This window comes from Dermacentor albipictus, chromosome 6 (assembly GCF_038994185.2).
Source record: "Dermacentor albipictus isolate Rhodes 1998 colony chromosome 6, USDA_Dalb.pri_finalv2, whole genome shotgun sequence".
Lineage (NCBI taxonomy): Eukaryota > Metazoa > Arthropoda > Arachnida > Ixodida > Ixodidae > Dermacentor > Dermacentor albipictus.
Window position 1 is genome coordinate 15,943,257 of NC_091826.1, and position 24,635 is coordinate 15,967,891.

General features: G+C 46.2%; 1 protein-coding gene across 2 annotated transcripts; it reads left to right on the forward strand.

The window, feature by feature from the left end:
- Nucleotides 1–1,933: 1,933 nt before the first annotated feature.
- LOC135919029 (uncharacterized) lies at nucleotides 1,934–24,012 on the forward strand. 2 transcript variants are annotated; one of them, XM_065452767.2, is made up of 4 exons: nucleotides 1,934–2,051; nucleotides 14,943–15,736; nucleotides 22,267–22,408; nucleotides 23,437–24,012. In XM_065452767.2, the coding sequence occupies exons 2-4, from the start codon at nucleotides 15,629–15,631 to the stop codon at nucleotides 23,817–23,819; spliced, it is 633 nt and encodes a 210-aa protein (XP_065308839.1). In that variant the 5' UTR covers nucleotides 1,934–2,051; nucleotides 14,943–15,628; the 3' UTR covers nucleotides 23,820–24,012. The 2 variants fall into 2 exon arrangements, with proteins under 2 accessions (XP_065308839.1, XP_065308840.1); XM_065452768.1 differs by lacking the exon at nucleotides 14,943–15,736 and having other exon boundaries at nucleotides 1,944–2,051.
- Nucleotides 24,013–24,635: the final 623 nt, after the last annotated feature.

Here is a 24,635-nt window from a genome sequence, read left to right on the forward strand (position 1 = left end):
ACTGAGCTAGCCAGAAATCCAGTAGGTAGCAAGTACAAAGGCACCTTAAACACCTTGGAAGTGCTTGAACACTAAGTAATCAAATAAGTTTTGATGATATCCACTAGGCATCCAATGGGCATCCACTACACCCTGTCAATGTCATCATGCATGACGTTTCTAGTTTTTCGTATGAAGCCAACAGACAATGAAGCCAAGCAAAGCATAAAATTACTTGTTTTAATTTAACTGTATAAATGATAAAAGTATAGCATAATGTGAAGCTATAGGTTCTGATCCCACCTGCAGGAAGCTGCTGAGATTTTTTTTTCACTTTCATTTCTCATTAATTCATCATTTCTACATTCCATTGAAAATAAATTAACCTGTGCTTTCCTATGCTTTCCTTGGTTTCATTGTCTGTTGGTTTCATATGATTCTGACTAACAAAAATAGGGCTCTTTGGTTGAGCAAGATGCTTTGCTGGGCTAGTTGGTGTGCACGCAATGGAAAGTAGCACAATACATGAAAAAAAGGAGGGGGGTGAAAGGACAGCAGAGTGCTACCATTGTCCTTTAGCCCTCTTTTTTTCTTCATTTATTGCACTACATTTTATAATGCCCTTCGGTTCACCTTCTTGTTTCTAGCTTTTGGGACATATGCAACAGTGATCAGGACACGCATCAGTTTCCAGGCTGAATCTTGTGGAACAGCAGGTGTGTACTGGTAGTGTTTGTATAAAGCATCAACCCTTGGTGACTGTTAGTGTGAAGAGACAGAGAAACAAAGAAGAGGCAGGGAAGTTCACCAGAAAAAGTCCGGTTTGCTACCCTGCATGGGACCCGCCGCGGTTGCTCAGTGGCTATGGTGTTAGGCTGCTGAGCACGAGGTCGCGGGATCGAATCCCGGCCACGGCGGCCGCATTTCGATGGGGGCGAAATGCGAAAACACCCGTGTACTTAGATTTAGGTGCACGTTAAAGAACCCCAGGTGGTCAAAATTTCCGGAGTCCCCCACTACGGCGTGCCTCATAATCGGAAAGTGGTTTTGGCACGTAAAACCCCATATATTATTATTATTACCCTGCATGGGGGAAAACATCGAGATGATTTAAAAAGATGTTAGTACGAGAGAAAGGTAAGTACTGAAATGGTGATCGGCACACAAAATTAAAGTGGCACTGTTCGCTATCACAGTCTGTCTCATTAGCCTGTAGACCTCGGGGAAATGAAAATGGCATGAATGTCCGTTGTGACCACCATCCTAGTATCTTTTGCTCTGACGCCAGGAAAGTGCTTCATCAGTACACGACACAGAACAGCCAGCTAATTTCGTTTGCTGCTAGGTTGTGCCACCGTGAGCAGGTCCCCAAAGCCACTCTTACCTGACCGGCAAGCAACCAGTTTCGCTCGAAACCACTACCCACACCCACGGGTGCTTTCTCTACCTTCTCGCGCACATATATACAGTTAAACCTCAATACAACGAAGTATTTAACTATTCATAACCTCTTGTCCATTGAACACCATGTATTTAGAACCTCAATATAAAGAAGTGTGTATGCGATTTCAATATAACAATTTCACTGCTGCCGCAAAGGAATGCCGAGACAATAAATGGAAACTTCCGTGGACGTAGAGGGTCAAATGATAGTTACCAGCGGCTGCTTGCAAACGCACCCCAAATCGTGCGATAAGAGTGACCTCCGAAGTGGAGCCGCATCATGTTCCGTATCAAGTCCAGCAGGTGTGATAAGATCCTATCACGCCCCGCGCGCTGTGTACTTTAGGTGCGAGGGTGAGACGAGAAAGATGGTGGCTTCACGAGTGACGACTTCACGCGCGAGTAAAGGAAAGGGGTAGGGGAGCGAGCTCGTGGTAACGCGATCAAGCGCGCGCGAGGCGGCGGGGTGAAAAGGGGGGGGGGGGGGGGAGGAGGATAGGCGCGCTTTTCGGCCGCGGCTACGCATGGCAGTAAGCGCGGCTGAGCGCATACGCAGTCGCGCACCCTGTTTCAGAGGTAATCTGCCGCGTATACAAAGAGTGGGCGTGCCGAAGGCGGCTTGGCACCAGGTAAGCTGTTTTCCCGCGCGTTTAGTATTGGAGGTTGTGTAATCGCGAGTTTCGGTGACCCGTTGGAGCGAGAGCCAGACGAAGCATTCCCTCTTCGCTGCCAGCGCTTTTCTGGGACGACGCCATCAGCCGCGGGGGCGGAGTGCACGCGAAAGCGTGGCTGGCTTCGCTTAATTCGTACCGCCGATGTGAAGATGTCGTCGACGTGCACCCGTGAGCAAAAGTATACGGACCTCAGGGTCACCGAAAAAACAGAATTTCTTCGTAATTAACACGCATAAACGGAAACTGACGAGTGCACTTTAAAATTGGTAATGTCAAGTTTCGATTGCAATCTTTACTTTCAAGTTTCATTCACAGACAAAGGAGAAAATTAGTTTTATCGCGCGATCCCTGGTCCGTATACTTTTGCTCACGGGTGTACGCGGCATGAAACCGTAGCATTCGTCGCCGACTCCCAAACTTATCAAAATGAATTGTTTTCTAATTCAATTTTGCTTTTTTCGACTGCCCAATACGGATAATTCCGTGGCCCCTTTCCGTGTAAGAAAAATCGATCGGCGACTGTACTTATTGGCATAAAAACTCGAATTTCAATACAACGAAATTTTGATATAACGAAGCAAATGGGCGACTTTACCGACTTCGTTATATCGAGGTTTAATTTCGAATAAACGTATACTACATTAGTACCGATGTCATGTTGGCGCTCTGGTCTTGTTTGAAAACGCCAACTTCTGCTTATCAGGACTACGCACTTTTTTGGATACATGCTGTTGCTGCCAAACTATACAACTCTCTCTCTCTCTCTACATATATATATATATATATATATATATATATATATATATATATATATATATATATATATATATATATATATATATATATATATATATATATATATATATATATGATGAGTTTGCCAGTACGCAACAATTGAATAGGCACTTGTAGGTTAAGGACGCACGTACGAAGAAAAACTATTCTGTTTCCTCAGTTTCAGCCAGGGTCCGGCCTTCGTGAAGGAATGCATGAAACGTTAATGCATTTTGCTTAAATGTGTATATGTTATAGGGGCCCCCAAATATGTGCTCATCCGCCATCAAATCGTGACGGAAAACAGATTTCTGCTGTGAGGTGCTTGCATCGCTGTCAAATCAGCAGTGAAAAGCACCACGGGATGGTTGTAACAACAGGTTCGTAGAGCTAACAAACGTAACAAAGCAAAATATACAACGAAAGCGGGGTTTACAAAAACAGAAAAGCTTGGCAGAAGTGTGTGTACACGTTTTAACAAAAATGCGACAACAATAATTCGTGCATATCACTAATCCTATATTGAATAGAATAAATTGGCACATCAGCAACCAGAAAATCGTTTGGGCCGAAGCGTACGCATGCTTCTCGGACGTGCAAGCATCTATTCTGGCTTCCTGGCATAAAACATGCGATGAAAAAACGAGCTTTTTAGTGAGGACAATGAGAATGTAACTCCCTATTTAAATGACAAAAAGGTTCATGTTCCTGGGTTTATATTTGTTTATAAGTCTGTAGCACAATTTTATCACCAGTCAAGGCAATAGTATTGTCGAGGTTATAAACACAGTACAATGAACATAAATGACTTGAAATATTCACAAGAAAAAAATGTAGAATTACAAACCAATTTTCAACAAAGCTGTTTCTTTCGAACAGTTGGAATAAGAGCTTTAATTTCCTGTAGTTATACTCATGTGTATGAAGGTTCCGTTTAAAACCTTGCCCGCATGTAATGCTTTCGAGCACTTATTGTTAGGAATCTTTGGAATCCAGTAATTCATGAACACACGTTTTATTTCACTAGAACGTTAACCAAACGAGGTTTTAATAATTATTCGCAACGCTTATTCTAGTAAACCAGAAACGTTAAACCTTTGCAACACATTCCACTTAGGCTGCGCCCATTTCTTCTAAATAAAAAGCTAGTGAAATGCAGACTTTTCTTCAAAATTTGGGAAATTCAGCATATAACGGCAGCTCGACACTTTCGAACCCTTGCTTAAGATTTCCTAAATTAGAGAGACAAACTGCGAGCCTTTTCTGACGAACAAAAAATATGGGGAAAACGAGGGTTCAGTAATAATTACAACGTTAGATTTAAATGTTTTTTTTTTTAGGAGTCTGCAAATCATTTGGAATATAACACTTTGGAACGCTTGTATAAGTAACTTTCCACAAAGGTTGCAATAAACTCACATAGATTAAACATTTATCACTCATCACTCAAAAGACGATTCCTACTTCAACGAATTTTGAACACCGTGTCTCGCACAGTGTACCTAGGAAACCAGGAAAAGCAACGAAATGAATTGTATAACGCATGAAAGATGGGAGAAGGCAGGCATTTAGTAAATATTTGCCAACACAGATGTAACATTTAAAGTTCAAACTTTCGGTGTGTGCGTGTGTATATATATATATATATATATATATATATATATATATATATATATATATATATATATATATATATATATATGTATGTATGTATGTATATGTATGTATGTATGTATCACCAAAAAAGTTTCCCACATTTTCTCAGTATATGAAGACTCTATTCTTCCTTTTTTTTCTGCCAGGGAATATGTGCTAGTGTATATAGCTCTTATGCAGAAGGAATTGAATTATCGAGCTATAGGTGCCAAAACCATGATTATAAAGAACGCCGTCGTGGGGAGTCTCCAGATCAACTTGGACCACCAGGGCTATTTAACGTGCCCACAATGCATGGGACACGGGCGTTTTTGCATTTCGCCCCAATCGAAATGCGGCCGCCGCGGCCGGGATTTGATCCCGATACCTTGTGCTACGCAGCGCAACCACCGCCGCTAAGCCACCGCGGCGGGTTACGTTAAAAGAGCGTAAAAATAAAGGGTGGACAGACGTCAGAAGTGATACATATGCCAACAAATAAAATGCAAGGCAGTCTTGTGATAGTATTGTAATGGCTGTGCACATTCGACAGTGTCGTGTTTTCTTAACACATGAAGCGCAAAACAAAAACACAATGCAGACAAGAAAGCGTAAAGACCGCACAAAACAACCGCTGCCACAATGATTGCCCACCAACTAGCCCAACTGTCAAGATTCCTGAAGCTCGCTTTCACCAACATATCTAGGAAAAGTGGTGATTACGATATGAAATTCGACAGCCTCTGGACAATATAAGCCGTGTGTCCCGGCTAACGTTAGACAAGCTATGCGAGGAAAGAAAAATATTTATAAAACACGGTGAAGATACAATTTTAAAACCTACAGCGCTCGGTTGTCACAGTTCTGAAGACCGAACATCGTAAGGTCTTACGATCATATCCTGCACCGTATGTATGCCAAGCGAAGCTTGATTTGCCTCTTCTCCCGAATTTCCGGGCGCTTCTGCCATACAAAATTTTAGCAAGGGAAGGATCTCGCCCTTAGCGGCCAGAATCCTAGGCCAGAGAAAGCTAGATAGAAAAATTCAAATAATTTGGACTCCGGCGCATGAAGCCGTCCCCGGCAACGAGGCGGCCCACGAGCTGGCTCGAGATCTCTACCGCCGAGCCACTATACGGGGCCCCTCGATGACCGAGGGAGCGGAGAGCGCATGCTAAAATATGGGGAGATCACGCAGCATTATAGATTGGCTCGTAGACTGGTATCCCCGCCAGACCCAAAATTAAACAACAGACAAGCAGTCGCGTGGAGACGACTACAAACTTATACATATCCGCACCCGGTTATGGCGAACCACATGTTCCCCGAGGCCAGGAGCGATAAGTGTAATCTTTGTGGGGCGAGAGGGACCCTCGACCACATAATATGGGAATGTCCGTACTCTCCCGGGGGAACGCACAAAATAGATAGTAGAGACACCTGGGAGACCCTGCTGCGCAGCTCGGACCCTGAGCTCCAGCTCCGGCTCGTCCAACTGGCCGAAGAGGCTGCTGGGACCCAAGACCTCCCAGCCTGCATCTGAGGCGGCGGCACTCGCCCCCTGACCTGTGCGTCGGGGGGTGGGCAGATCACCTTTTTCCGTTGGACATTAAAGTTTATTCTATCTATCTCTGCCGTCGCGCCAGCGTTCGTGCGTATTGCACGTGCTGTACTTGCTTTCCTATGCGACAAAAATACAGGTGCTGGGCTGTGGAGGTATAGCGCGCTGGACTGTGATAGCGTAAACATTTCATTTGTCCGTAGCCTGAAGAGAGCGCTTGGCGCTGGCGTCTCAACAGCGGGCTGGCCACGTATGCGGAAGGAGCACGTAAACACGCGCCAACGAGGTGGCTACAGTGTATACAGTGTGTACATATAACTGTAATTATTGATTGAATTACGTACAGTCCCATGTTTCAATTAATAAAATTTAACACTTCTGCCACGATGCGATGTGCGATGCGAGTCAGCGTCACCAACTGCTGAGTGGTGTACCCACTCAGAGATTATGCACAATGACGCACAACACCTCAAACAAATACACCTCCCCATGTGTGTTCTGTGGACTGCGCAGACAAACAGCATTGGTGCACGCAAGGTAACGTTTTACGTCGACTCACCGCCCGCCGTGGCCGCTTATAGCGGCTATGGTGTTGGGCTGCCAAGCACGAGGTCGCGGGATCGAATCCCGGCCACGGCGGCCGCATTTCGATGGGGGCGAAATGCGAAAACGTCCGTGTACTCGGATATATGTGCACGTTAAAGAACTTCAGGAGGCCCAAATTTCCGGAATCCCCCACTACGGCGTGCTTCAAATCAGATCGTTGTTTTATTTGGCACGTAAAACCCCATAATTTTTGCATCAACTCACCAGACTCGCATATAGATGGGCTAAACGCTGAAGAAATTACACCAACGCTAATTAGCGCCAATCAAAGCAAACAGCATACAAAGCTTCGCTTACATCGATTCGTACAGTGCGTGGGATCAGCCAACTTTTTTAAATATCTTCTTTTTTTCGTTGAATAACTTGGCTAGCGTTAGTTAGGTGATCATTTCTAAGTTTTACGAAACTTTTAAAAAATTTTATGTCGCAGATAATAGAATTCTAGTCCTTGAGCTGGGTTATTCAGAGAATTCAAACCACATATTCAACTATTTAATAAAAAATCACGAATTACCTTTTTAGTTAATCGAAGGGTAAATTGAAAAGGTGCATCGGTGCGGCCTCTTTTCAGAGGCCGATCTAAAAGTCGCGGAAAAGCTTCTGCCATAATATGGTTTCAAAATTCGGCGGCGGTGGTATAGCCACCCACCACCGAGCCCAACAAGGGGACGCTACAGGTTGTGAGCAAGCTGCATACGCCAGCTATGCACCGCCACTATAACCTAATGCATATAACCAAGACTGGATATACTACACATGGTTAACCCTTGCCGCCAGGAAATTCGGAAGTAAGAAGAAGTGCTGAGAAAACAGGAAAGATGAAAAAAACGAGAGAGAAAGACGAAGGTTGGAGAGGTGGACAGGAAAAGGCGACTGCCGATTTCCCCCGGGTGGGTCAGTCCGGGGGTGCCGTCTACGTGAAGCAGAGGCCAAAGAGGTATGTTGCCTCCGCCGAGGGGCCGTGAAGGTCCGAACACCCGGCATCGGCTCAACCTCCAGGATCCCCTTTTCCCCAAACACGGCTAAGCCGCGCACGGCTACACGCGGGAGGGTCCAACCCTCGTGTGCTCGGGTACGTGGTGCCGCAACACACCAAACGCCTGCTCACGCAGACGCCCCTGCGGGACTTTTTAGTTAATTACTTCACCTCAGGTAATGCAATTTATAAACTGTAGACGGTGAGTTTGCAAGGCGTGTCCATCTGGAATGAATTTCCAGAAGGACACCAGTTTGGAGATATGCCTCAAGCTGGCCGTAAAAATGCACCGTTGTTCCACTGAAATTTTTAACAAAGCGCTCTCTTATGCATTGAAGCACAAATGTAACTGGAACGCCCATGTATTTTGTCCCACACATTTGGAAAAAAACATGTCGAAATTGGTGCCCTCTTGGAATTTCACTTCAAGTGGACACGTCCTGCAAACTCGAAGCCTTCAATTCGCAAATCGCAATACGTTCCGTAAAGTAATTAAATAAAAAGTTCATTAGACAATTTTGTTAATTAGTTAGATATGTGTTTCAATTTCTTGTGCTAGAAATGTCCACCTCTTTGAATAATCCAGCTCAAGAACAAGAATTATGCTATCTGCCACATGTGTTTTTTTGTAATTCTCTAAAACGTAAAATAATCATCCCATATATAGATAGAATAGTTCCGATATTTGATAATCCACAATTTCATGCCTTAAGGCATGCCATCGTTGGGCGCGGCTGATTACAAGAGTTTAGAATCCCTCGCCCTTAAGTTAAATAGGGAGCAATATAGAAAATTGGGAATAGTGAAAATTTTTAATTTTTTAGGGGCCATTGAAACGTGAACTGAAGACCACGAAAGCATCGACGCCTTTATGCGGAGTATACGGCATATATACTCAGCATGGCGCGGTGAAAGCACAGGTTTCTCCTTCTTTCCTTCCCCCTTCGTTACCCCTTTCCCACCTTAATCGTTCTGCCAATTTCTAAAAATTGTCCCTACCAAACGGTAGTTCATCAGTGGCATAAGTAAACAAGCAAGTGATAATATGCACGGCACAATCATCCATACCATATTATGTACGGTATGAAGTAATGGTTCAGCGAAAACCCGCAAGGTGGAGAGAATTAGGAAAAATGAGACATCCGCCCAATCTTAGGAATTGCTACAAAGAAAACACATGCGGGTTGCTCGAAAGAAAAGCCTCGCAGTTGAAGAAAAATTCGCCCTGGTGCCAGACTCGAACCCCGGACCAGCGCCTTTCCGGGGCAGCCGCTCTACCATCTGAACTAACAAGGCGGCTAGCAGGCGGCAGGGCGAAGTCAAATTTCTCAACAACTCGAAGCAACTTCTCTCCAACTTGCAGGCTTCCGCTGAACTAGTACTTCAAACTCTTGCCTTTGCTTCGAGTTGTTGATAAATTCGACTTCGCCCTGCCATCATGCTAGCCGCCTGGTTAGCTCAGATGGTGGAGACACTGCCACCGAAAGGATTTGAGTCCCGAACCAGGACGAATTTTTCTTCAACTGCGAGGCTTTTCTTTCGAGGAACCCATATGGAACCCATTTCCCCTTTAATTATATGCGGTTGTTGAATTCTTGGGTTTTGCATTCGAAACCACGATTTGAGTAGTATGAGACACGCCGTAGTGGGGGACTCAGAATTAATTCTGACCACCTGGGGTTCTTTAAAGTGCACCCACTGCACGGCACGCGGTCGTCTTTTTGCATTGATCCCCCAAAGAAAAACGCCAGAGCCACTACGACGCCACGGCGGGTTATACATACTACAGTTAACGAAATGTTTTGGAAAACGAAGTCACGCCATAAAAAGAGATACAAGACACAGTCATCCATTTGTTTTATACAATAGGAGAGGAAGTGCGGTGACGATCAACGTCACCCAATGACTAATTTTACTGTACTCTGCCGACGGCGTAGTGAGAAGGACGGGCGGACAGATGGACTGGGAAGACCCACTGTCGAGCGAGTGGCTTGCTTTAGGATCCGGACGAGTTTATCTATATCCGGCCGGATGCTCACTCACTCGGGAATACCCGTTTTTATGCGAAGCATATTACGAGGGCTCAACCCAGCTCCTCAGGCGCGGCGGTGACCATGAAATCACGTGACACCGTGACGTCACGACAGAGGAGAAGTGGCTTTGGCTCAACTCTTGCAAGACGGGCTGGGTGGGAATCGAACCAGGGTCTCCGGAGTGTGGGACGGAGACGCTACCACTGAGCCACGAGTACAACGCTTCAAAGCGGTACAAAAGCGCCTCTAGTGAATGCGGTGTTGCCTTAGAAACGCGCTGTTTCTAAGGCGTGCGTCTCTTGCTCAGGCGCACATTTCGTTGCCGCGCCGAACGCTGCTTTGCTCGACGCTCACCGCGTCCAATGCGGGACGCGTAGTCGCTGCCCTGTAGCCCATTGTCTTACACCCCTTGGCGGGTCGACGGGAACGCTGTCGCGTTCCACTCTTGAAGGCGAAGAAGTAATGCATGAGTTGTTTCTTCGTCTAGCCGAACCAAATATAGCCAAGCAACAGCAGTTCACCAGGCTAAACAGTGGTTCAACAACTAAAATAAAGGCTAGTATGCTTCGCATCCTGGGCTTAACCTTACCTAAGCCACAGCCATTTTTTTTTGTGTGGCCGGCCGCTGCACAGGGGGAAAAGGAAGTGAAAGAGAGAGTCAGAGGGAGTGCTGATGCTGCGCTATTCCTTTCTCTTTTACTCCCTTTCCTTCCTGTGCAGCGCGGTTGAGGTGTCCTCGGCGTGCTCCTGCCTCTGGAGCCATTTCTCTTCCTCTACTTAAAGCCCCTGAAACTTCGTAAAGTAGTGCCACTCTCCTCCTCCGCCTTCACTCCTCCTCGTTTCTCCTCTCTTTCACGCTCCCTCCTCGACCATGGCACCGCCTACTTGCTCGAGCGCAGCAGACGACCTTTCGCAGAGTGAATGCACGCATAGCAAGGTAGTGCTCTTTAGGCTTTCACGTTGGCTTTCCAGCTCCGCGTAACTTCGTGTACAGCATAGAATCTTTAGTCGGATGCTTATACAAATTCGGTAACGGCAGCTTTTGTTTCATTTTTGATAACTATTTCTTTAAAAAGTATCTGACGGAGTGTTACCGCTGTGCGTTGACGACTGCGAATGTATCGCGTGCCCTACAGTTAGGTACGCAACATTTGTCAATGGCGTGTCGCAAGATATTGTTGCGAATGGTTGTAAATAACACGTTTACCATCGAATGACAACCTCTTGGCTTCCAGCAAGCCCTCAGCCTAAAGAATCCGCGCCGCCCTTACCATGTGAATTCGCGGCGCGTATCAGCTATGACGTACAAAGGCTGCCGGAGATCACTGCTCTGGAGGCTCGAAAGTGTATTACAAGTACAGTGCCGCCAATGTGCGTGCTTGCCAATCTAAGCGCGCGCAAAGCCTCAGAGGTGGGCGCTGGTGCTATTATGTTTCTCGTGTCTCAACGCCGACAGAAATACCGCGGCCGATCATCGAGTCGGGACTGTGCGTACACAAGAAAATAAAATGAGTTTTTAGCATTCGTGCGCGAAGCGGGAGCGCGATAACAATGCTTGACCCATTCTCAAACAAGACTACTGTGGCCTTCAGTAATTTTTTGAGGTTAATGACTTATCACGAATAACACTTCATCGTGCGTTGGTTCGTCCGTTTACTAAGTGACGTACTTGTCGCGAACCGAGTTGCACTGAGGTGCATGCATTGAGGACGGTTGAACTCCCTTCGAAGTAACATTTGCGAGATATGACTTTATTAGTGAAGTCATGATCGCGCAAAGAATCCCCCCGCCATGACGCGGCCGAAATTGCGGCAAGTGAAATGGTTTTATCCATAGGTTAAAATGACATGAAACGGCATTCGAGTTGCAAGTTAACAGTTTATTTTCACATAGATGCATTACAGATTTGCCTTTGCAGTCACAAGTCCGTGTGCACCATTTATTGTCTCATTGCGTAAATAAACGCACCAGCCTAAGAGTCCTACAGCAAGCGCGTCTCAATAAGGCATAGTGACTGTAGAAACTAATAGTAGAATAGACGAGCAAGCGAACGACTATATGAGCGCGCGAACTAACGAGCGAGCAAACGACTAAACGAGCGTGCGAACGAACGAGCAAACAACTAAGCACGAACGACGACTAAATCAGCCAGGGAACGGGCGGGCGACCGCACGTTTTCTTTGCGAGTGCTGCACCGCCGCATCTTCAGCTTCGCACACTTTAAAGCTCACGCGAATTAGCACATACGTCTCAATTACCTATGATGCGGTCGCTCGACGACGAACGCACCGCGTAACACGGTTTCGGGAGAGCACGCACGCTTTTCATCGGTGCCTCTGTATCGCAAATCCACCGGGCGACCGCCAACGAGGAACACGAACAAATGTGGCAAACAAAGCTAGTCTGTCTAAAGAAGGCTAGTAAGTAACCACAAAAGGCAGAGAGTTGCTCTCCTGAGGCGCTTTCATGATCGAGACTGAAATTTTATCAAAAGGACTGCGCTGAATCTTACAAATTTCGTAATCACGTTATCGCACGCAACCTCGCGTGCCCGCGAACTCAAGCCGGTTGGCGTTCAAAACGATCAAGCGCACCAAATATGACTAACACGACCACGTAGTGCGCATATAAGCAAAGCAGACGTTGCGTAAAAATCATGTTAAAGCGTGCGTACAAATGACAACATGCACAGTGAACTGTGCAATATCTACTACGTTATTGCCCGCAGCACAATACGCAAGCCTGGCACATACAATACTCTGAGAGAGTCACAACTTACATCACATAGTCGCGCGGAGGAAGTTGGTCGGAAGTTCTCCCTCCCGATTCGGTGAAGCCATGTCTTTCTTCTTAACCCGTTGCGCTTACCGGACGGTATCGCGAACATATTCTTGCCTTTGCTAAAACTATATTGGCATCCAAACGCGCAGCAGGTCATGGTAACAGAAAATGACGTGAAGCGACGTCGCAGTTGCCACAAAACATCCTTCAAGGCGCTCACAAGATCAAAACAACACAGAATACGAACGGAAAGAATGCCGCCAACAAGCGCCGCTTCTCGAGCAAAGATGGTACTGAAGCGCGACTGTAAACAAACAAAGCCGGCGCAAGGGGCCACGTGATGCCATTAGGCCAATAGCGACGCGGTGTCGGCTTCGGCCAGAGCGCTGGAGGAGGAGGCGGCATTCTTCAAAGCGTGGCACTACTTTACGAAGTTTAAGGGGCTTTACCTCTACTTTCATTCCCCCCCCCCCCCCCACTCCTCTGCTGCACGGTTGAGGTGTCCTCGGCGTGCTCCTGCCTCTGGTGCCATTTCTCTTCCTCTACTTTCATCCCCCCCCCCCCCCACTCCTGTGCAGCGCGGTTGAGGTACCGAGAGACCTGTTACTGCGCTGCACTTTACCCCAATTTTTCCTCCCCAACAAGAATCTCTCTCTCTCCCATCAGAGACAGTAACTGCGCTGCACTTTATCCAATTATTTCACCCCTTCCATTAAGAATCTCCTTGCGCGCATACTTTCGCGAAGCTGGGGGGGGGGGGAGGGGGAGGTAGGCTGCAAGGAGGCGTCGATCGCTGGCGGGCGATTGGTTCGCACGCGTCGGATGGCTCGTCACCGCGTGACGAAGACGAGAGTGTTCCTTTTCGCGTCTGGTCTACAATGGTGCCAAGGCTTGCCTCGCATCAGGCGAATGAATGAATCTTGGGGTGTTACGTGCCCAAGTGCATTCTCACTTGTTGAGCAACGCACTTGTCTCATATGTCTTGATGTGTGTTCATATATATAACATTTTACCATTTGAAATTATATAATTCAGTGCCGTACTTGACACACTATTCACTTTTCTCCAGTTCCATTTGTTTGTATGTGTTCTCTTTTTGTTGTTCAGGTACATTTTGTACCGAAGTGTAACCCACTCCTGCTTAAGGCCTGGAATTCAGGCTAGCAGTACTTAATAAATAAATTTCATTGTGAGGCAGGCCGTAGTGGGGGACTCCGGATTAACTTTTGACCACCTGGGGATCATTAATGTGACCCCAATGCAGGGGACACGGCCGTTTTTTGCATTTCGCCCCCCGTTGAATTGGATGCCGCGACCTCGTGCTTGGCAGTGCAACACCACAGCCGCTATAAGCCACCGCGGCGGGTAGCCTCACATCAGGTATCGAGAGAGGTGATGTGCGGTTTCCGCAGTAGTGAAAAAAACAAAACAAATTCTGGTTAAAACAAAATTAAATCTTTGATTGGCCCGGTGGAAATCTTCGCCTTACTCGTCCAAAAGCATTACACACCACTAAATTATGCTTTAATTATGAAAACATGTGTACCATTAGATCACGTGATCTTCACAGTCTTTCTGGTTCGTCCGATCATTTCGACGGCTCACAAAGTTGCACGAATAATCCAGTCGCGGTAAGAAAGCTATTCGTTTACTCAGATAATCAGTTTCGGTGGTTTCTGTATAATTTTTCATGAATGTCGCAGTAAAACTCAGGTTGTTTTGCAAAGTTCAGTTCCAGTTGTGCGACGTTTGTGCCACGCCTTCGAATTGGTCGTCGTAGCATTGTGATCGTCGACTCCACCGCCGTAATTGTCATGATCGGTGTGCCATCGTTACACACCGCAAATGGCCCAATCCCTTTTGGAGGATTGCACGCATAGCGGTTTCCAGTTTTTTAGGTCAACAAACAATAATCTATTTACTTATTTCCTGGGCATTCTTATTCAGGGTGTTATACACAGATATATTTCAAGTTAGTATCATGCTTTTAATATTGCCTCACAGTTTACGAAGTTCTTATTCGGGGCAACAAATAAGTGATGCGGAAGCAGAAGTGCGTGCTTGATTGGCTTCCCACAAACAACGCGTTGGCGAGAGGAGGTTATTATGACATAAGTGACGTCACAAGTGACGCCTGTTTTTGGAGCGTGCCCAGCGAATGGCATCGCTGTGCGAGTATGGAGGTGCGCGCGTTCCGTTGGGTAACCGAGCAGACGCACACCGTGCAATTCGGTGGAGAATATAAATCGAGCTAGCGCTCTGACAACACACGCCACGGTGAAACGCAAAGTGCCACCGAATGTCATCCGTGTTGTTCGCCCGCTTGAGTCCTCCTCTCTCACTTCACCAAGCCAAGAGTGACGCGCGAGGAGTTCTAAACATAGGGTCGCGCCGCGCGAGAGCTCAGGTGCACACCTCGATTCGTTACACGTCCCCTTCTCAGCTCTCCCCTCCCCACCGTCTTGCATTCGCTTGCTCAGGTGACCTCCCGAGGCAAAAGCCAAGAACCCGTTCCAGTCCATCGCAAACGGGAGGTAGACAGCATGGTGGTTAGAAACCATAGTGTCAGCAGCTGACGACAAAGGAAACGTTAGAAGGAGCGTAGTGAGTGTGCGGTTAAGTACCAGACGACAATATCTGCGTGCTCAGACCGTGGCTCCGCATAAGTTGCCACGCGGTGCTGTGTGTTGACGATCACTGAAGCTGTGTCGCCGACGCCTCCTGCGACCTCGGAAAATTCCTCAAGCGAAAATTCCTCAAGCGACACGGATGAACAACGTTCAACGTCGTTCTTACGCTGCATGTCTTGAAAGAGCACGGACACCAACCGTGAAGCAGAAGAGCGCCTCGCACACCTGACTAATAACCTGCACGAACCATCTTGCAAGCGCCACAGCTACTTCAGCGAAACACCTCGATCTGCTAAGACCGCCAAGTTCGGAAGGCGCATTTTAAAAGTTCGCCGGAGCGCCAGTGCGAATGTTCGCGCGGTACGCCAATTGATTCGGCCTGACCGAAACCCGACAACGGTTTCGCATCCGCCCAGCGGTCTGAATCATACGCACGCACTGTCCATGAGACGAAGGTGCCGATAGAGACACAAAATACCCCACGTGACGCTGTAACCGGCGCTTCGGAGGACGGACAGCCGATAGGCGTTATCGATATGCCGTTCGAGTCGCTCCACCAGCCCGCCGGCGTCAGAAGAAAGCGGTTGCTCCAACGCCCAACGCTACGTCTCGGCCAACCGAGGGAAGCTATGTCTACGGCAAAGGTACGTATACGTAAACGCCCTTAGCAACCTTGTTTCGTGAATAACGGGCGTCGTTTGAATGTGATGCCAAATGACTATATGCATGGTGTTACCCTTGGACCCAATTTTAGAGCGGCAGTTACTGCGTAAACGACCGCGAAGAGGTGACCCAGAAATTGTTCGGAGTCTGTTTTGTCTGCGTGCACCTGTCTTGTATGCCGTATTGAACACGATTACCTGTACATGCAGTCACCATCGTTTTCATCTAACATTTAAAGGATCCTGCGCTTACCGCTGCGTTGTTCTTGTTAGGATTTCAAAAGCAATTTTATTTCTTTTTTTCAAGACTTCTTTGGTATGCGTCACTAAACACTTGGCATCATCCCTCACTCCTCATTTTCTTCTTTACGTCGTCCGTGCGGAATATTACTTGCCGATAGAAGTCAAATGTGTCAGACAGTCAAACACCTACGCAGTAGTTCGCCTTTCACTTGTAGAAGTGCGCCTATGAAGGCGGTTTTTGAACATTTTCCGGACGAATCAGGCAACCAAATATCGTTAAGTGCATTATTTAACAATTCTGACCTAAAACTGCGACCTCATCGCGAAATTTGAGCGAGAACACGGCAGCGTTAAGAATAAAATCTCTATAAGGTTGTAAGACTACAAACACAGCTCACTGGAGACTTTTGACAAACTGTGGCAACAATCCCAAGAATATGAGCTGATGACGCAGGCTTACATGCGTCATTGTAAAAGTCGGATATGCCTCTCGGTAAAACTCATCACACTATTCTTTGGTGTCAGTTCTGTCCTTTAGGTTTCGCTGGGGACCGTATTGTTTGTGGTTGCATCATTTCTACTTTTCGCCAGTGTCAGAACACGCAATGTCATATAAAAGCATGCCACGAGCAGGTGCAAATCGGGAATACTTAAAGTTTGTTCTCTCAATGCAAAAGACCCGCTAGTCGCAACATTCGCATTCAGCAGATTAGGCGCATAGAAACAAAAGCCGCGCGTACTGCGTGCGGTATAACGCGATATGTTAATCGCGCACGTGCAAGGGCATATCGACGCCCCAGCAACCGGAATTAGAAATTTGCATATCGACATGCGTGACATTTATCAGAATGTGTCTGTCTGCCTTTTTTTTTTTTCATTTGCGATATCTAGACGAGGCGCGACATTTAGCCTTTTCTTGTCCTGGCGAGTTTAATCGTGCAGTGTAGGAAACGCCGCTGTATCAGCTTATCAGAGCTTCTGACTCAGGTAATATTTTTACCTCCTTGTTTCCCCCTATGTGTGCTAGATACGGAGACCTGCGAAGTTAGCAGAACGTCTATGCAGTGTTATTATATGCCATGGTTAGGCACATGAACATCTGTAAAAGCATGCGTCAGATAACGTTCTTAACAAGTAAACGCGCAGGTTGCACATTCTTCGCATGCAGTTTTAGCAGTGCTCTCTCTCTCTCTCTCTCCCTCTATATATATATATATATATATATATATATATATATATATATATATATATATATATATATATATATATATATATATATATATATATATGGTCGAAGCCCGATTTTTATTAACGATATCATAAGAAGCATGGGCAGCATGGGAAGATGGGCATGGGCAGGACATGTAATGAGGAGGGAAGATAACCGATGGTCATTAAGTGTTACGCACTGCATTCCAAGGGACGGGAAGCGTAGCAGGGGGCGGCAGAAGGTTAGGTGGGCGGATGAGATTAAGAAGTTTGCAGGGACGACATGGCCACAATTTGTACATGACCGGGGTAGTTGGAGAAGTATGGGAGAGGCCTTTGCCCTGCAGTGGGTGAAACCAGGCTGATGATGATGATGATGAAGCAAACAAACAATGACACCAAATACAACATGGGGGAAATTACTTGTACTTACTTATTGAATTGTAGAAATTATAAATTAATGGAAACGAAAGTGGATGAAAAAGCAACTTGCCGCAGGTTGGGAACGACCCCACGGCTTCGCATTACGCGTGCGATGCTCTAACCTGTTGAGCTACCGCGGCGCCGTTTTCCCATCCACTTTCTTGGGTATTTATGTTTTACCACTGGAACTAACCTTGGAAGTGTTAGTTCGCGCCACCACTCACAGACCTTGGCGGCGGATGTGGAACATCCTTTCTACCGCAGGCGTCACACACACACACACACACACACACACACACACACACACACACACACACACACACACACACACACACACACACACACACACACACACACACACACACACACACACACACACACACACAAACACACACACACACACACACACACACACACACACACACACACACACACATATATATATATATATGTATATATATATATCGACTCCTTCTATCGAATCGGTTCTGATCGACCGCTCCAGCGAACGGGCAAGATACGCACGTGTATACACCAGCGTTTCAGAGTTTGAGCTTTACGATTATATTTACCTGGAAGCCTCGCCACCATGATAAGAGGTCTTTCCTGGGATAAAAAAGATTGTATGATAGCCCCACAGAGACCCTTGCTGTTTAAGCAACGTAGTCCACAATGAAGAAAACAAACAACCAGTAACGACAGCAACTACAAAAAAAAAAAAACGAGACTTGGTAAGTACTAACGCCTTGTAACGTCATGACAAATGGAGAGCATTCACTCGGGACAAGTTAATGTTTATTGACCAACAAAAATGTACATTGCATTGTAAAAGAACCGAAGACTCAAGCTAGTGACGGATCGGCCTAACAAGCTATGTTGAAGTCCGTGGCGTCATGGTAACGTACCGACGTTATCGTTAAGCGCAATATCTAAAAAAAAGGAAACTCTGATCTCAATTTTAGGCTATATTAACCAGCTCTTTCCGCCAAATAAATGCAAATGACCACAGGACCACAGGACCACAGGAACACAGGAGCACACCACGTGATTACCTCACAGATATAAATGCACATGGTAGGCATGAGGACACGCCACAGAATGCACTGGGTCAAGGATTGCACGCGAGCAGGTGATACTCTGATTGAAGTTAATAGGGGAGCGACAACTGTGTTAGGAGTGTTGAGTTGTGGGAATTCAGGGATATTACTTTGCAGAAATAAGTTTATGAAGTTTGCAAATTGTATTTAAAATCATTGTATACTGCATTGCTCTCTCTTAAACTCTTTTTTTTTAATATAAAGTAGCTGCTCTGTTTGTAGGGAAACGTCGTTAACGAGACTATTTCCTTTTCTCTGCTACAGTACATATAGCATTCTGGACGCGTTTGTATAACCACTATGGGTATTATGCCACTAATGCCATTAATCCATCGGCTGTCTATGAAGAACCTATATAATTCACACAAGAACATCCTCAGATTATCAATGTATTGTTTATACGTTTTCTATAGAAAGTTGAAATATACAACCACCGAAAAAGATTCTGATGATTATCAATATACTGTCTATGAAGTTTCAATAGAAGGCTTAAGTAGAAGAACTATCGAAAAAGGAATGTTCTGTCGTAAGTACACAGGCTGTCTATTAGCAACCAGTAGATTTCAAAGCCAAAAAATTTATACATGTTAAATTTATACGGGCTACGTAAATATGTTTCTAAGGATACAGCCTGTGCTTAGCTGATGCACAAAACGACTTGCCGGAAGCACCTAAGTAGTCGAGACTTCTGTCCTTTAAAATTAAATTATGAGGCTTTACGTGCCAAAACCACTTTCTGATTATGAGGCACGCCGTAGTGGAGGACTCCGGAAATTTCGACCACCTGGGGTTCTTTAACGTGCACCTAAATCTAAGTGCACGGGTGTTTTCGCATTTCGCCCCCATCGAAATGCGGCCGCCGTGGCCGGGATTCGATCCCGCGACCTCGTGCTCAGCAGCCCAACACCATAGCCACTGAGCAACCACGGCGGGTCTTCTGTCCTTTATTAAACTCAATTAGCCTGTTGGCGATAATGAGGATGCGCCGAGTCTAGGCACTGTCACTGACGCAACGTCGTTTTCGCACTGTCATCTGTTCACGCGAATGTTACGTGAACAAAATCCTCGTTGAGATTTTGCAAAAGCGGCACAATTGTTTTCGAGATAAGGGAGGCAAAGCCAGACATCTGCCCCTATCGGCCCCTTTCAACATGCTTTTCATACGTTGCGCATTCCGTGCTGCAGGGGTTATAGGCTCGCAGCTGCCGTTGAACATGTCCCGCTATCATGGAAAGTGATTGGACAGAGATTGCGGAGCATATGTGCGAATACTGTCCAATTGTGCAGGTTCACTTGTGCAGGCTGTAAGAGATACACGTCGCCTGGGTGTATCTTTTTTTTCTGTATGTGCTTAACTGGGGAATCTGTTTCCGCTGGCATTATAGTTGCATGGTCACCCAAACATCCGGGCTGTTCGCATGTCGGAGATGACTCACTCTAATGGGTTCGTTGTCTCAAGGCTCTTCGCCTCGACGTTATTTTGTCGTCATCATGCCATCATCGTAGTTATATTTTACGCCAACTGCACGATGAAGTCCTCTCCCAGTGGTTTCCGATTACTTCTGTCTTGCGTCAGCCGACTCGATCATCTTAGTTTTCTAATTTTGTCGCTCTATCTAATCATTTGCCATCTCCGAGGGCGTTTTCATTCCTCTCGCATTCGTTCTGTTGGTCTTATGGACGACCGCTTATCTCGTTTAGGCATTCTACTAGGTGACCTGCCCAATACAATTTATTCCTGCCACTCTCAACTAGAAAATTAACTGCGCCCGTCTGCCCTCTAACGTAGACCGGCGTCTTTTTCTCTTTTAACGTTACGCCTACCATTTTTCGTTCTATCCCTCATTGGGCTGTCCTTCCTTGTGAATATCTTCTCATGATTCGAGTCGTTTGAGACTACATTGGCCTCTATTATTGTATTATTGCACAGTTTCAGGAAGCTGACTAATAATCTAATTACTATCTACTGCGCTTCGTATATCCACTTTATTTCACCTATACAGATTTTATGTAAATAATCTTCAGCTGGCAATGGCAGCGTCAAGGTCGCCCGTTGCTCTCGTAGCTTCCGCGCAGTTACACGTCGTCAGCGTAGCGATTTGTTTGTGGAAGAGTAGGGAATGTGATTTGGCCTGTGTCGAACACAATTTTTTTCAGTTACAACAATAGACGCTCGAACGAAATGCGCGCCATCACATCAAGCAGAGCGTGCCCACTAGGGAAAAAATAAAATTAACATCTCGTTCCTTGAATATGTGGCGTTTCAGCTGGCATTCTCGTGCGCCGAAAGAAATAAAGAAGGAAGGAAAGAAGGAAGGAAGGAAGGAAAAAAAGAAAGAAAGAAAGAAAGAAAGAAAGAAAGAAAGAAAGAAAGAAAGAAAGAAAGAAAGAAGGAAAGAAAGAAAGAAAGAAAGAAAGAAAGAAAGTAGTACTGAAACATTTTTACTGGAACAGCACAACGTTTGGCCGCATACTTCCAAGGCGTACATTTCCCGGGAGCTGGTTCACATGTAATCGCAGGATTTACAGCAAATTATGACCCTCACTGCCGAAAGAATGTCGTCGTCACAAAGAGGCGACAGCAAGGGCAGGGCGGTGGACACATGACACCGTGAGGCACACGCACGTGAGAGCGCGCGCGCACAGCCACACAGACACACCGACAACGTGAACAACACAGTAATTGTTTTTGAGTTCAGGTGATAGAGAATTGAGTTGAGACGCATATCTGCCTCATTCTCCTCACTTTTATTCTCGTCTTGTTTTCACGCTGCTTTTTTTTTTCAGGTCGTCGTTCTGTGTCATTCTCTATCTCTCCTAACTCTGAAGTTTACATTTGCTTTGTCCATTGTACCGGCTGTCAATTTTCTTTCGTATATATCAAAATTTATTACTGTGCACTTCTGCACGGCAAACGAAGCAAAAATCCTGTCTGCTTCCCAGTAACTTTCAATTTGTTCAAAAACTCTTATTATTCTTCGTGTTCGTATCCCATAAAGGCAAGCTTAAATGGTATTTAGATTTTCCGCAGATATCAAATACATTACTTTGCTTCCTAATATATTTATCCTGCTGTTTCTATAAACGATACACACAGCCTTCCTGCAAAGCAAAAATCGTCAACAAGTTCAGCTCCTTCGGTGCGTTGTAGTCGACAAATTGCCGAACAGTTTGTATGCAAGTCTACAGACAATGCCTGACAAAAAGTAGTGTGAGGCCATCCCCACATCTGCAGGCTTTCCACGGACATTGTACTGTAGGCTTTATAACAAGACACAGAAACACAGTGCTTATCTCGTGTCTACTTCATTGTCCCGTCTAGATAAGGCGCGCGCTTGTTAAATGTGCAAGTATGAACCAACTTGCCCAGCAGCACGTTCAATTAGAACATTTCATAGGCTTTCTATAGAATGACCGAATATTACTTTGTGATAGTTCATTGCTTCTCATTTTCATGTTATCTTGTTTTAAATTTCACTGGTACTTATACATTTATTAAATTGCTCCTTGATGTTTCTCGCCTTCCTCTCCCTCTTTCAGACTAGGAGAACGAGGCCTGCAACGTCGCCTGCCTGCGACATAACACCGCCGAGCTTCATGAGGTGGAACAGCGGCTACAGCAACTGGTTCGACCGAGGGCACGCGGGCTCGCCAGAGAAATCACTCTCTTCCTTCGAGATAGGTTCGTTGTCCTCCGCTCTAGCTGTGCACACGAAATCGACGGGTTTCTCAGATCGCCTTTCACTGCTATACACTTTCCGCGTGCACGCGCATAAGTTGAAGGAACCTTCTACCTTTCTAATGTCTTATATAAAGCAGATAACCGGAGGCTTTTTCGGTTAACCTCCTAACTTTCCTGTCTCCGTATGCTCTCCCTGTGGATCCGCATTACAAGATAGTATATACACGGCCTCAGAGATGACAACAGCGGTGCGCCTGTGCGGTCTCGGAGGCCACGGTAAGAACAAGCAGCTTGAGAGAGAACGTCCACAAGAATGAACAGTACTGTGACAGGACAAACTCGCGCATCAGAGGATTTAGGGAATGCTAAGCTGTAGGCGCACAATTTAGAGTTGCACTTCTGGCGAAACGCAGGGACAGTTGTGAACAGTAGCGATGTAGGGGACATGTTATGGCACAGTTGTGCTCAACGAAACACCCTGCACGGGCCTCTTATTGCGTTAAATAACTGTGTTTCCATGTGCCATGCTAAAGCATTTCGTAGCTAGTGAAACTAGTGAAGCTAGAACACTCCAGCCTTTTGCGCTATCAACACAGCCTCACCCGCTGTCGTCACCAGTGCTTCTGTACGTCCGGTCATTTCATTAAAGCGGAAACACTAAAACATGCTATCTGCAAATCCCGAAGCCAAGGAGAATCGGCCGTGCTGCTGTCAGTTTCAGTACAGGGAAAAATAAATTTGCGACGAACTTCGACTGGCCCGAGCTTTCTGAACAAATAATACAAACACTTCGGCAGAAAGTTTTGAATAGTAACTTGGTGAGGACTGGTGCCCGAGGCAACGAACGCTGAGGACGAAGAGCGGGAGAACATTGCATTCGTCTGCTGTGTTTGACCGAACTGTTAGCCGTCAGGCTTGTTTCGTAAAAAAAGAAAAAAGAGCGTGCAGCTTATTTCACCGCACCACTTAAGATATCTCGGCTTGAAGTGTGCACCGTCAACAGAAGCGCCATCTCAATTTCCTTGCAGACGACGCTACATTCCTGGAGTGTCTGGTCAACGACGTGGGCAGCCCCGACGACAGCCTTCGGCGACCATTTCTCGCCAGGACGCCACCTAGGCCCGAAGTGGTGGTCTCTGCCGCCCTGACGTCAACGCCGGCCTCCCAAGGGTCCAAGAAGAAAGTAAAGTTCGCCTCCTCCAACGCGGCGGCGACGTCCAAGGCGAACTCGATGCCAGACCTTCTGGAACCGCCGATCGAAGCTTCATGTGCGAAAGAGTTGACCCAACCGGAGTCCAAGCCGAGGGCCAGAAACTCGTTCGTGTTCGCGGCGTTTAGCAAAATGCCGTTCTCTACGAAGCGCAGTAGTTCTTTTATGGGAATCGAGCCGTCGCCTGTCGACCAGCGATGAACGTCAACCGCGTGACCGTTGAGTGCCTGCCTATGTACATAATATCAAAGTGTGCCCCGTGAGACTTCTTTATCCGTGAACAACTTTCGTTATAAGGCTTTACAAATAAGCGGGGCACAGGTTATTTTTTTGTTCGTCTACTTTGCAGAACGTGGGGCATGTTGATTTGAAGAAAAGGTATTACCAAGACGAATGTTGCGATTTGTTATGATGTTTGCAACGATACTGACACGTGAACACACAATGTGAGGTGCTTGTCGGAAACTATCTAGCTCTTTCTATTTGAGTCATTCTGGGCTTCTAATTTGCTCTGAATGCGAAGCATTCTTTGCCTTTGAGGACCCTTAAAAATACGTGTGTACCATGGTGGGTTTTGAACCAGGGTCCTCCAGCGCAACGCCTATGTGTTCTACCTATTAGGCCACAGACGCACTCAGCGAGAAAAATAGAAACCATCGCAACAATCGTTTCTTAAATATATGACCAGCGCTTTGCGACTCTATATGTGACCTTTCACCGCCTTCGGTATCGGCCCAGCAAAACAACACAAGCGAAGGTCACGCCTGCGATAAGTTCGCGCGCAGCAGTGCGTGTCGCTATCATGTCTACTCAGTACTGCGAGGCACATCCGTGTAAGTCCCACAGAAGGACATCACTTGAACTAGACAAGAAAGCAACATATAAACAAGCACAGAGTTGAAGCAAGGAGTCGAACATGTAAGCAAGCAAAAGAGTAGCAAACTTCGCTTACTTTGGCAGTACGATGGATCCTGCGCACTTAAAAAAATTTCGCCAGCAGTGACACAGCAATATTGG